Raw genomic sequence first — 13,756 nt, 5'->3', positions numbered from 1 at the left:
TGATAGTAAGTGATGGTCAACCAATGATACTACCTAGTCAAGCTTATTAAATGATCCTTCTAGTAGCCAACCAGTCTCTGGATTAATAATTATCTTGTTTTTCCTCTGGTACGAAATCTGCCCACCCGGAAGCAATGTTCCCGGACTGCCTAGGGCCACCCTCCATAACTATTTAATCCAGGAAAATAAACACTCCTAACATTTCTTCAACTAATAGCATTTGACTGTTTACCAATATCTTGTCCTCATTATTTAATCATGGCCGTATATGCGGTCGGTGCCTACGTTCTACTAAGTTCAATCGCAGTCATATCTCTCAATGTTGTCTATCAGCTGCTTTTCCGCCTGTTGAATAAATCTAGGCCGCCGCTAGTTTTTCATTGGATTCCATTCCTGGGCAGTACTATCAGCTATGGAATCGATCCATATAAGTTTTTCTTCTCGTGCCGAGAGAAGGTAAGAGATGAATGAACAGCATCCTTTGTACCATTCTTGCTTAACTAGCTAACATGGATCTCTCGGATCTAGCATGGCGATATCTTCACTTTTGTTCTTTTGGGCCGTCATACTACCGTCTACCTGGGTGTGAAGGGCAACGAATTTATCCTAAATGGCAAGCTAAAGGATGTAAATGCAGAGGAGGTGTATTCCCCTTTAACAACCCCAGTTTTTGGATCTGATGTGGTCTATGATTGTCCAAATTCCAAGCTCATGGAGCAAAAAAAGTTCATCAAATATGGTCTCTCGCAATCGGCTCTAGAGTCTCACGTCCCCTTGATCGAAAAGGAAGTACTGGATTATCTTAATACTTCTCCCAACTTCCACGGTCAATCAGGAGAGGTAGATATTTCTAGCGTCATGGCTGAGATCACCATTTTTACTGCTGGGATTACCCTTCAGGGGGAAGAGGTACGGTCGAAACTCACGACCGAGTTTGCCTCCTTATATCATGATCTAGATAAGGGGTTCAGCCCTATCAATTTCATGCTACCGTGGGCCCCTTTACCGCATAACAAAAAACGTGATAGTGCCCACTCTCGCATGCGTGCCATATACACCGATATCATTGATAAGCGGCGACGCGCAGGAGCTGCGTCCACCAATTCCCAGTCGGACATGATTCATAATTTGATGCAATGCACCTATAAAAACGGAAAACCGCTACCAGATAAGGAGATTGCGCATATCATGATCACCCTCCTAATGGCCGGTCAACACTCTTCGTCCTCAATCAGCTCCTGGATTATGCTTCGTCTAGCCTCCCAACCAGAGGTAGTAGAAGAACTTTACCAGGAACAACTAGCCAATCTATCTCATACCGGCCCCGATCGCAGCCTGGCTTCCCTACAATATAAAGACCTCGACAACCTCCCGCTACATCAAAATGTGATCCGCGAAACCCTCCGTCTCAACTCGTCCATCCATTCACTCATGCGAAAAGTCAAGAACCCAATGCCAGTTCCTAGCACACCCTATGTAATTCCCACGTCCCACGTCTTACTAGCATCACCGGGCGTAACGGCCCTGAGCGATGAACACTTCCCCAACGCGATGGAATGGGATCCATATCGATGGGAGACCCAGAAACCTGAGGGCAGTGAAAAGGAAGAGGATATGGTTGATTATGGCTACGGTGTAACGTCCAAGGGCTCTAGTAGCCCATATCTTCCATTTGGAGCTGGCCGTCATCGCTGTATTGGAGAAAAGTTTGCATACGTTAACCTAACTGTAATCGTGGCTACAGTGGTGCGTCACTTGCGAGTATACAACTTGGATGGGAAGAAGGGTGTGCCTGCTACAGACTACACATCACTCTTTTCTGGCCCTATGAAGCCTACGCGAATCCGCTGGGAACGAAGAGTGAAGTCATAGGTATCCTTGGTATATTCATACGGTTGCTGTAATCACCTTGCTAGAAGGAGACAGAATATATGGAAATCGCACCCTGGAACAAGTTAATAATAATATTTCTTACTCTCTCCATACATCATTTGCATGTATTCCTCAACATGAGTCTGGTAAATACAACTCGCATGGTTCAATCTATGAAAGGCCTACTTTATCGTCAAAATACTATAGGTCAAGGATAGCCTTATTTAGATCTTGAAGTTGGCGTTCTTTGGAAGTTGCGGCTTATTTATGCTTAACTTCGCGGCCCACTTCTCTAACCTTCTCTGCCTACCTCAAGAGAGCGGGCTCTACTTGTGATAACGGACGCAATAAAGAAAATGAACACATTGTTACTTCATTTTCTATTCAAGTACTGATATCAAGAGCCGAGAATTGAGTAATTACCATATCCTCTTGGCCGCCATTTCATATCTTTTTACGTTTTCAAGCCCATGGGCCCCACTACCAGATCCACCAGGTTTATCACTTCTGCTTTTTGCTTCTCGATCACGCACTCTCCGCAGACCTTCAGGGTCATCGACATATATCCATCTTCTTTTATCTTCCCCAACCTCGACGGCACCCCAACCACCACCACGTCGACCTCCTTCTATCATATCACTGTTGCTGTTGCTTGCGCTATTAGACAGCGACGTTTCGATAGATGGGACAGGTAATGAAGACCCATGAGGTAAAGGGGATGTCGAGTTTATGTACTGTTGTTGCTGCTGGCGCCGTTGCTCCCGTTTCTGTTGTGCTGCATACTCCCGCTCTCGATATTTCATATTCTTGTACCTTGTTCGAGAGTAGCCCAGAAGTATCATGCCGAGAACGAGTTTTCCCAGAAGTAAGGTGATATACAATAGTAGAACAAGGATGACAGTGAAGATAGGGACGAAAGATGCGGGGGAGGGAGTGGCATATGAGACTAGTGTTTGGAAAATAGAAGAAGCTGCTTGCGTGATTGTCGAAAGTGAGATGGAAGATAGGACTGCAGAGGCGGAAGAGTTGGATAAGTCGGATAGTATAGACGATAAAGAGGTCGATGGGCCAGAAATGGGTGCATAGTGACTGTGTATCTCAGTCAAGGACGTAGCGTTTGACGTCGAAGGGTAGAAGGGAGATGAAGATAGCTGTGGTAGCCAAGCAGTTAAAAACATCTGATATGTCTGAACTGAAACGCGGAAAAATAGACAGGCAAGGGGTATAACCGGTAGTCCGAGGCGGCGGTTAAGATTTGGGTCGGAGAATGCGCTGCTATAGTAATCTTTGGCGAGAATATCAAGGAACCTGCCGTACATTGCTGGCTTAAGGTTATTAAACTTGCTAATGTAGGCATGTTTGAGCCAGTCGACCACCATCTCGGAGCCGAGAACAACGAGGAAAGGAGCCAGAAGGTGGCCAATTGCAGGGAGAATGGAGTTAACACTGCTGAGTGAAGAAAACACGGACGATGGAATAAGAAGCGTGAATGATTGCGGAAGGATTGATGTGGACGGTCGAAAGGCGGTTGTGCTGTTGGTGCTGGTTGCCGCGTTGCTTTGAGATGTCAAGGCACCTCCGAGCTTGAAACCTCCTGTTTCTACGAAATTTCTTGAAGCGATTATGACGAGCATTAGCCACAGCTGGAACCGCTCGACGACATCTGCACAGGTGAGTTGGAAAAGGTTCTCCTTTTCAAATCTTTTGAAGACGGTTGATTTGATCTCGACGAATTGGTTGGATAATAGCAGGGTAATCAGCGCGTTGGAGTATGAGTTTACTGCCACGTTTAGGGTCATCACCTGATAAAAAAGCGCCGTGGCGTGGATCACGGTATATATAAGAGCAAAGATGAACATCCAAAATGGACGTACGACTTTGCTTCGGCCGTCTGGTCTTCGTTCCAATGCTTCTTGAGAGAAAAGACATTCGAGAACATCTTGTCCGATGGCAGAAAGTAATCGATCTCCAACCTAACGCAAGGTTTAGCTAGAGAAAACATTCAATGGGTACTTTGACACCTACCTCAAGGACGTTATATATAACGTAGAGCTTGATAGCTGCCTGCCCTCTAATCCAGTGGTACATTCGACTCGCATCGAAATACATTAGAATAGTGCAGGTGAATATCATCAGTAATCCTTTAAGGATATCTGCCTTGTCATTTGCAAGCAGTGTGGACGGGATAGACTTTGACCTCCGATGTCTTCGAGTTGTAGATCCACGACGCCGATGTGCATCTGACCCTGAAGCTGGATCTAGAACCGGACTACTATCTCTTGGCGATGGGTCAATGGGTATAAGCTTCGGTGAGGAATCTTTGAAATTAATAGGTCTCTCATGCGCGGTTTCAGACACGGAATCACGTCGTCGTCGACGTTTCCACATCCGACCGAGGCCGTTCACAATATATGAGGCGACGAACTGGATCTCAAGCCCAAGATTAATCATCCAGGACTGTAGCAGGATGTAGACTGCCTTTAGAAATTGTAGTGGGAGAAGAGTGAAAGTATGCAGCCATGAGTCGAGACAAGCCAGCGTGCCAAAACATAACGCCTGTTCTAAAAGCGGAGGAAGAAGAAAGAAATTCTGCAATCTTTCTAGCATAACCCTAGAACTCTCATAGGGGAAATCATGCGCTCCTGATCGATGGATATATAATGACGATGGTCGGTGAGAGGACAGTTCGAGCTGGAGGTAGGTAGGTATAGAAAACGGCGGAATTGGAATAGAGGCTGGCACGGGTGACACGCTTCTATTTGCGCCCGATGAACGTATTGGTCGGAATCCTGCATCTAGATTCAACGGGGACGGCATCCGTCTTGAACGGCTACTTGAGCCATTGTTGTACGGTCTCGCTCTCCCATCCACAGGCACTGGACCAGACACAGACGAGGCCTTTTTAGAGGAACGAAATGACGTAGGGAGTGGCTGAGTTGGATCACTATTAACACGCCGGCCATGAAACTCCAACGGATCCTGAAGATGGACTTGTTTCTTTCCCGTGCTGGACCGACGTGTTCGCGCGCGGCTTCTATTGCGTTCCTTTAGTGCACTGTTCGAGCCCGAGGCAATACCCATATCTGCGTCGTAAGCATCCTCTTCATCTTTCTCATCCAAAGGTATCAGTGAGCTCGTCGGTGGTCCCCGTTCTGTTTCTGCTCCAACCTCGATAGGCGAGATGTGAGCCGGCTTTAGTGGTATCTGTTGAACTTGTGGCTCCGCCGTGTCAACATCGACATCAGTGTCAACATCATCAGCTACCCGCACACAAGTGAATTCTGGCGAAGACGTTAGGTCCTGTAATTTCGCTGGGGATAGCTTTTGGATCTTGTCCTTTTCTCTCGTCCCGTCCCCCTCAGCATTGTGTTTATTTGACTTTGGCGGGCGCGAAGAGATATATGAGCGGTCTTTAAGCGTAACTTCGGCTGCCGCAGGTCTTGGTATCTGGCCAGCTGGCCTTTTCGGGAGCGTAAGGCCTTCGTCTACAGTATTTTCCGGCCGTTTCGTTCTTTGACTTTCTGGCTCTGGCGTTTGGACTGGGCTGGGTAGCTGTCTGCGGTCGACATTGCCGCCAACCTCCACTGCTGTCACTGGTTTCACTTTAGGCCTGCTGATATCAGTGACTTTACTTCTCGCATTCTCCCATTGCTTCCCTTGTACCAGTGTTGTTGATACTTACTCCGAGCTCGCCGCCAGCTGCTCCTCACGATCAAGCTCATCTGTGTCCTCGCTTCGGTGTCTGCCGCCATTGAACAGGGATAAACCAGCCATCTTGTCCGGGGTAGTCACGCGCTTTTCTCCTCCATTATCAATACCCAGCCCATTCATTGTATGGTACCCATCACTTGTCATTCTGCATCATTCGGGTGGTGGCGGTGTAATTGAGGTTGGAGGCTAGTGGGTGAATAGCTATTGGGCTCCGAAACTGGATGCCACTTTTTCAACGCAGGTGGAACTCGAACTGGCGTTTGAGTGCAAAAGAAACGATAGAATACTAAGCGTCGGTATAAATGTAGACAGCGGAGGAGGGTTCTCTGGTGCTTCAGGTAGCTACCAGGTATTTTATGTATCTGTGTCGTGGCCATGAAGCTGGATGTTTTGGTTATCTTTTCTTATCAGATCTACAGCTTACATATTGGGCCTCGCCGCTTTAACATGCATATCAAAAGTCCTCGAACAACAAAGTATGATGAAGATGAAGCATGAAAAAAGAATCAGTCCATATATTCTATTTTCTGCCCATATAACAAGGCATGTCTCCCGTCTTTTCCATGCGCCTAGCTCAATATGGCGAGAGAAATGAACTATAACCTGAACCTCCCAGAATGTCTGTAACTACCGTACAATATCCCTGATGTCGTTGTTTCCCGTCATAGGGGTAGAAAAAGAGAAAGGAGAAAGGGGGAATCGCTTTAGGTTTATTTTTTGCAAAAAGAAGAGAGAAAAGAACAAGGAGCGTGAGAGACGGGTTGAATGAAAGAGTATCAGGAGATGGATATATGTATGTAAATGGTTGAATGAAGGTGAATGTCAATGTCAAAAAGCAGTCAATGAGTCAATCAATGAATCATTTGCTGCACCAGTCGTTAAGAAAAGATGTCAATGGTTAAAATTGGGAATCTGTGAAGAAGAGGGAAGAAGGAAAACATAGATTGGTCTTTAAGAAGGGAATATTCAATTGAGGCTCATAAATTGGTGAATGAATGGCTAAAAAAAAGGGTATATGCCAGTTGAAAGAAGATAAATAAGTAGAAGACGGATTTATGGGTTAAAGGGAGGGTATGACCCATTTTGTGTGTTGTTTGGTGGTTCTATCTGAGGTAATTGAGGTTCCTGCTGAAGACCTGGCTGTTGCTGCTGCTGTCCATGGTCCTGGCTAGCAGCTTGGCCATGGCCTACTTGGCTGTGACTGTACTGCTGCGCATGGCTGTGAGAGGGTAAAGGTGCAGTTTCCGATCGCGGTGGCATGTCTTGTCCTCCCAGGGCGGAGTAGGGAGCTAATGACGGTCGGGCAAAGTTTCTGTAAGGTGCTCCGTAACCGTTCGTAGGAGGCGCGCTCGGTGTGGGAGTTGGGACAGACGGTATATGCGGTGCGGAAGACATCTGTGGGCCGTCGTACGGCCCGTACCTTTCACGTTCTCGGTCGCGGTTAAACGATGGCGCAGGCGTAGATACAGATGGCGGAGGAGCAAAGGCAGTGCCAGGGCGAGATATTGGTGGAAGAGTTGGTTGGGGGTTGTGTGGCGGTAGATCTGGCACTTCTCCGGCATCCCAGGCCTGTTGTTGCTGCTGCTGCTGACCAAATGGAGTTTGGCGTCCCATTGAGCCCGGCCCCGGCGTCAATGGTCCTGGAGTGCGAGGTCCTGGACCCGGAGTCATTGGGCCCGGAGTGCGCGGACCCGCGCCAGGCCCTGGTGTCATGGGTCCCGGTGTGCGACGGCCTTGACCAAGCCCCTGAGAGTTGAAGATTTGCGCAGTAGAGACAGATAGCGGAGTGCCGTACCGTTCTACGGGTGGGAGCATAGGTGTCTTTGTGTATTCACGTTGCATCGGGTCATTCTGGTAATGCTGCTGTTGTGGTGGATGATGTTCGTATTGCGACGGTGGCGGTGAGTATCCAATACCACCAGCATTATTCACTAGAGAAGCAGAGGCATCGTCTGAGTACTGCATTTGATGCATCGAGTTAGATGGCGCCATGCCATGATCAGTATGGTGGTCGTGATCATGGCCATTATAGTCATCGTAGTCGTGGTCGTACTGGCCGTGTTCATGGTTGTGGGCATCCCAGTCGACTTCTGGCAGAGGCGGTGGCCGATCGGTGTTGGATGTCTGAGGCCGGTAGGGCGGCAAGGTAGTGACGGTCGTCTGGCGCGAAAGAGGCGGCATCTCCGGTAACTTGGGTTGTTGCGGCTCCATGACTGAGGGAAGAGTGGGTAAGGTAGGGTTGCGCTTGACGGAAGCTATTCCAGTCTCGAGATCGGTGTTGGTACGCTTCCTATCTTGTAGGACGACAGCGTTGGTGAGAGCCTTGTCGACCTTCTTCTTGACGATGCGTTCGAGTCGCCTGTTGATCTTGCGACGACAGTAGACTGAGAGAGTGCCGTCCTCTGACGGGATATGGTGCCAGAGGAAGAGCAAATACAGCAGCACGGAGACACAGAAGGAGATAAACTCGAAGGCCCAGATGACGAGGGTGAAAAGCATGGAGAAGAGGATGAGAGCCTGCAGCCTATCCTTTTCAGCCAGAGCTTCGATATTGATGAAGAACTGGGAGATTGCTGACGTTCCCTCTTGCTTGTTCTTGTTGCGCTTTCGTCTTGCTCGTTTGCGACAGAGTAGAGGGTGATGCCATTGATGACCTGGCGCGGTCCCTGAGCAAAGATCACTCTCAACCATGCTAGTTACCCGTTAGATAAGAGGAGCATTTGATGCATTGTATCTATAGCAGGACTCACCCTCGAAGTTGAAGTAAGTAAAGATAGCAACGTAGTCCGCTCCCTTTCTACTCTTGGTCAGCTCGGCGAAGACAAGAAAGCGTCTCCATCCAGATGCACGCTTGCTGGTGCGAATACTCTGGACCTTGACGGCGATAGGGTCGAGGTAGCACTGGGCAATACCGCCCGAGTTGATAACCCTGATTGCGCGCAGCCAGCGGTAGATGAGCAGCACGAGCGAGAAGATGATGCAGCCGGCGAATATCCACTTGGAGATGTCGAGCGGGATAGCAGGCTTGATCTGGCTGGACCAGCGGGAGAATGCAAGCAAGTTAACGGCCGTGAAGGTGTCGAGCGCGTAGACGGCCAAGGAGATCAAGACGTTGAAGTAGAGGATCATGTACGAGATGGGGATCCAGCAAGACTTTGTAGTAAAGTCGTTCAGGTTCTATCTCCGCATTAGAATATATCTGGACAGTGTTTTATGAGGAGTGTATGTCTGGATCTCACAATGTAATCCCATTTCTGCTCCTCTCGGAGCCTAACCTCCTCATCGCGGCCCCCACAACAGCCCATATTGATAATCTGCGGTAGCAGTAGTAGCAGCAGTAGTAGGTGATGCTATGTATTAGAAGCGACGCGCAAAGAGCGAATTGGCAGCGCAGCCGCACGTATATGTCAAATATAGCAGTATCAGCACAATGCGACTGGCTGCCCTTTTCTTCTTTCCTTCTTCCTTATTTCCCTTTGTTCCTGGAAGTGTGTCTGTCTCCTGTCCGAACCCGCGGACAGAGGAGGAGGAGGAGGAGTAGTAATAGTAGTATTGATAGCGGCTAAAAAGAGCGGCAGGACAGGCATTTATCAACAATGCCAGGTCCCTGGACGACGGTCCGGTCTGTTTCGACGTCAAACAGCGAGCCTAGCGGCAACGCGCATCATTTCGACCTGGTGGTATGTATGCGCTGGGGCTGTAGACGAAACAGGCCGAGCAACCTATCTAGATGCAGAAGTAGACGGAGTGCGCCGGCGAAAAGAGCGAGATGCCGGCCCAGCAAGCAAACAGAGGGCTATCTAGCGAGCGACAGCAGCAAATGAGCGTGTGTGTCTGCGAGAAGACGGCGGGGAAGAAGCAAACAATCCTGAAGATCAAGACGTCGACAGCGAAGAAAAGACGCTGAGGTCGAAGTCGAAGTCGAAGTCGCGGGCGGCAGAAAAAAGGGAGACAAGGCGGAGAAGCCGCAAGGGGACTAGCGCCGCCAAGAAGTCAAAAGATCTTCTTTTCAGGGGATAAAGCTTGTTAATAAGCATGTGTTACTCTGTTTTCTTTTTTCTTCTTCTTTCACTCTATATTTTGGATGTTTTTGATGCTCGATGACACTCGATGATACGCGATGCTGGCTGACGATGGCTGATATGACATGGTCAGAGACAGATATAGGCAGGATGACATGCATGGGCAGTCGACTAGTGAGGCCTGGCGGGTCACGACGATGCGCTTGATCGCTCTTTAAGTGGACAGGTCTGAAACACGGCGATGGAGATGTGGCTGAAACGCCTGCGCTCGGCTGGCGGTGCAGGCAGATTACCAGCCATTAGGCTCGCTGGAGGAGTTGCCATTCACACAATACACAAGCAGTCAAGTCAAGCCCGGATCAGCTTGTGTCTCTGGCCTTGTGGCGGCGGCTTTATGCTTAACTCGTGGACGCTGGGCATATACATATCAGCCAGCATCAGCCAGCGACGGCAACCATCAACATCAACACCAACACCAACACCAACTAACGGCACGACGGGCAGAGTACGAAGGCTGCCCCATGCATGAGCTTACTAAGTTAGTCACTCCGTATAAAGATTATGGCTGGTGGTGGCCTTGGCTTGATACACGATTAATTTAATCTCCCTATATGATATCCTGCTGGGGTTATCTATTTGAAGCTCGGGGAAGGGGTCCGTACGAGCCTTGTTTGGTTGAGGGGTGATCTCATCTCCCCTCAACTGGTCCTGCAAGTTCTACTCTGTATACCTCTCTGGACGGCTTGTTTGGCTCTCGAAGGCCGTTCGATCCAGCTTGGCAATGGCTTGTTACAAATGCATAGCAGCCGTTGACTGGTTAGCAGCGAGCGCTCTGATCAGCGTGCAGCCAAATTATCCATCTACGTACGGAGTACCACTTAACCAGTCCACAAGCACAGAACATAAAGTGGAAGTATATGTCTTATTCTAGAGGCAGTTATTTTTACCTGCTGATCAGCTGCAGTTCCAGCGCTTAGCTTTGCCTGCCAGATACCCCGGGCTGTTCTTGTCTCTGCTTCATACATCCAACTTTGAAGAATTCCCGGATCGACACATTGCTATACATAGGTCAGCATGGGTGATGACATCGTCGTTGAATATCATCAGGTATCAACATGAAAGAACCGGCAGGATTTGATGGCCGTAACTATAGGCGTAGATACCCTGACCATTACTTATGCATTATACACCTTCCAGCAGCAAATCAAGGGCCAATCAACCACGGCGCTTAGAAAGTAAACACGTAAAAGAGAAATAGCTTGCATAATATGCATGCATGCATGCATGTATGTATGTGCATATGTGCGTATGTATGTATGTAACTATGTGCATTGCGTATGTTCATATGTACAGGTGCAGGTGCTATGTACGGGTGTTAATATATAACAAGTATTTATTCAGCCAGTCGACCCCAGGCCGGACCAAGCCATTCGTCATTCATTGGTTCTGTTCTGTTCTCCAGACGATATATCCCTATCTCATATCATCCGGAGTAACTCTTGCCAGCCATTCAAGTGCAAGTAATTTAGTGGCCAGCACGGAAAGCTCTCCAGGCCTGGGCAATGCGGGCGGCCTGGCCGCGAGTGAACTGGTTCATGCAGACACTAGAGAACGTCAGTATATCAATTCACACAAATTTTTTATCCCTTGTGAAGGAGAGAAAACATACTCGTAGCTGTAGTCCATGTAGTTGTGGATAGAATCAACACCGCCGCCAGGGCAAGAGTCCTGGCTGCTGGGGCAACCGCTGGTCTTCTTGGACTGAGCTGGAGTGTCGGCGACCATGTCAGCGTCAGCGCAAGAGCCGTTCTCGCTGAAGACGTGGTAGAGACCTACGGACCGGACAGTTAGTACTATATCACTTGATACTTGGTGACAAGTGTGTATAACTTACCCAAGAAGTGACCAACTTCGTGGGTGGCAGTCTTGCCCTGGTTGTAGTTGGTGGTGGAACCACCGGGGACGGTGCCGGAGCGGACCATGCAGCCATCCATGGTGATGGTGGTCTGACTTGGGTTGGCTCGTGGGAAGTAGCAGATCTATCTCGTCAGCCAAAATGTAACTTTTTTGACAAGGGGGGCTAGAGCAGATAAAAGACTTACTCCCAAGAGACCGCTGCTGAGGTTGGGGATAAAGTAGATGTTGAGCGTGGAGTAGGTGCCCTGGTGCAGAGCCCTCTTCATGCCGGCCTCGTCTCTGCCGCTGGCCCAGTTGGCGTTGTTGGTGCGGGTGGCCCTGACAAGTCTGAACTGCACGCCAGCCTGGCCGTAGTGCTGGTTCATGGCGGAGATCTGAGCCTGGAGCTGCTGGTCCTGTAGAATTTGTTAGCAACCAGGTGCCTCTTACTTAAAAATAATGGAGTATAGAGTCCTTACGGAAATGTTTCCATTCTGGCCATCAGTGAGGACGTGGAGGTAGGTGTCAATGGTGATGCCGGCGGTCAAGTCAGCGCTGGCAGCCTCGGCGGTCAGGGAGCTGAGGGCCTGGGTGAATTCCTGCTCATAGGCACGAGGAGGAACGGCACCGCAAGATCGCTCAGCGGCAGCAAGGGAGCCAGCGGCAGCAATGCCGGTAAGGAGGACAGAGAAACGCATGTTGAATATGTGTTTTGAAGATAGGGATATCTGGATGACTGTTCTGGCTTGGTCTGGTCTGGTCTGGTTTCTGCTGGAGAAGGAGAAATCCAGCTCGACAGCCACGGAGAGTCATTCTTTATATACTCCTCTGGCATGAGCTCAAGCCCTCGACCTGTCCATCCGTCTGCAGCCCGGAAATTGGTCCCATACGAAGGTGGAATTGGGGATATGCGGGTTCATTGGACTGACAGCTCGCATGAGGCCTTGGCCCCCTGGCTGCGAACCGTCACTGGGGGAGGGGGATAGCGGTCTGCAAGCTCTCCAAACCGCGGTTGGTATCTCCTCCGCAACTCAGCTAGCTACGGGGAAGTGATGAAACCGAACGTAGCCGTATCCGCAGGACGAGATAACTAGCTAAGGATCCAGAGGCAAAGAAAAGAAGACAGGAAGAAACGGAAAAAGAAAAGAAAAGAAAGAAAAAGGAGCAATCACTATGAAGAAACAGCCATTGCACAGGCCTGCAAAAAGCTTCAAGAGACAAATAATAATAATAGTGTCAAAAGAAAACGAGCCGGATATTAGGAGCCGGGGCGGAGGCAGCCTGCTTGATATCGGCCGTGGGAGGCCCTGTTATCTCGAACAGCCAGCTGACTCGGCTACCCAGGGCTTGTGGAGCTTGATACCATGCCTCTAGTCGTAGAACGCCGCGGGCGAGAAGCAGTCGAGCATGAATGATATCAAGCTGGGCTGGAAAGCTGGGGGTTGCAGAGTCTAAGGGTCGTCGACATCCCCCTTTTTATATATAACTTGCGTCGTGACTAGTTATATGTATGACCCCGATGCTCGATCGTCGCGCGGTAGATCAACACCACAGCCGCCTTCTGGAAGTATTCTTCGCTTCCAAGTCGATCAGAGAGTAGATCCGTGATATTTTCGAGGCACACCCGACGGCTCGTCTTCTCGTCCCGGAGCAGGACTGCACATCACTGCTGTTTCCCCCCGCTGTTTCATGTGCATGAGTCTGGGGTGCAGGCTGTAACCCTGGACGGAAGAGCCAAAATCATGCTAGTTTATCTTGGACGGGGGCAGTTCGTTCGTATTCCCTGGAGGCAAGTCTTATGTCGCATTCACCTGCCAGGCTATCTGCGGGGACGGGCCTTGATGAGTTGTCATATTCGTGATGGAGATGGAGATCGCTGGCAGAGACAGCGTAGATATGGACGGACGACCGGCTTGATATTGGCCTGATATTCGCCGCAAGACGGCCTCACCGGCGTTCTTCTCGCAAGTTAATTAAACAGATTGCAGTGCGGAGTAATACCTAGCGGACAGACGACGGACAAAACCCGTACTTTCACCGACAAGAGTGTTTTGTTTGGTTGTTTTATTCTACTGCCTGCATGGCCTTCGCGGGTTGAAACGTCTCGAAGACGTCGCAGCCAAGCCGGCTGGCTTCAGGCTTATTTCTGGCCCCTGAAGCGACGGCTGAGCTGGCAGGCAAGGCAGATGCAGCCAGCAATGCAAGGACGGGCGCCTCTTAAAACCGTCCAGCAGCCTGGATGAGCACCTGTTCAT

At 49.5% G+C, this 13,756-nt stretch overlaps 4 protein-coding genes across 4 annotated transcripts; 1 reads left to right on the top strand and 3 right to left on the bottom strand.

Moving 5' to 3' along the window:
* Positions 1 to 258: 258 nt before the first annotated feature.
* Positions 259 to 1,872, top strand: MGYG_07916 (cytochrome P450; the record flags this gene model as incomplete). The annotated part of the gene is made up of 2 exons (XM_003169701.1): positions 259 to 456; positions 529 to 1,872. The coding sequence occupies 2 exons, from the start codon at positions 259 to 261 to the stop codon at positions 1,870 to 1,872; spliced, it is 1,542 nt and encodes a 513-aa protein (XP_003169749.1).
* A 419-nt stretch (positions 1,873 to 2,291) lies between these two features.
* On the bottom strand, positions 2,292 to 5,727 carry MGYG_07915 (DUF747 family protein; the record flags this gene model as incomplete). Its single annotated transcript, XM_003169700.1, has 3 exons — positions 2,292 to 3,845; positions 3,898 to 5,482; positions 5,555 to 5,727. 3 exons carry the CDS (start codon positions 5,725 to 5,727, stop codon positions 2,292 to 2,294), a joined length of 3,312 nt encoding a protein of 1,103 aa, XP_003169748.1.
* A 909-nt stretch (positions 5,728 to 6,636) lies between these two features.
* MGYG_07914 (hypothetical protein) lies at positions 6,637 to 8,888 on the bottom strand (the record flags this gene model as incomplete). Its single annotated transcript, XM_003169699.1, has 3 exons — positions 6,637 to 8,249; positions 8,334 to 8,760; positions 8,823 to 8,888. The coding sequence occupies 3 exons, from the start codon at positions 8,886 to 8,888 to the stop codon at positions 6,637 to 6,639; spliced, it is 2,106 nt and encodes a 701-aa protein (XP_003169747.1).
* A 2,242-nt stretch (positions 8,889 to 11,130) lies between these two features.
* MGYG_07913 (metalloprotease 1) lies at positions 11,131 to 12,199 on the bottom strand (the record flags this gene model as incomplete). The annotated part of the gene is made up of 5 exons (XM_003169698.1): positions 11,131 to 11,209; positions 11,275 to 11,437; positions 11,500 to 11,644; positions 11,708 to 11,917; positions 11,981 to 12,199. 5 exons carry the CDS (start codon positions 12,197 to 12,199, stop codon positions 11,131 to 11,133), a joined length of 816 nt encoding a protein of 271 aa, XP_003169746.1.
* Positions 12,200 to 13,756: the final 1,557 nt, after the last annotated feature.

The sequence above is a fragment of the Nannizzia gypsea genome, genomic scaffold (assembly GCF_000150975.2).
Source record: "Nannizzia gypsea CBS 118893 supercont1.8 genomic scaffold, whole genome shotgun sequence".
Taxonomy (NCBI): domain Eukaryota; kingdom Fungi; phylum Ascomycota; class Eurotiomycetes; order Onygenales; family Arthrodermataceae; genus Nannizzia; species Nannizzia gypsea.
This window is presented reverse-complemented; position numbering and strand designations above follow the sequence as displayed.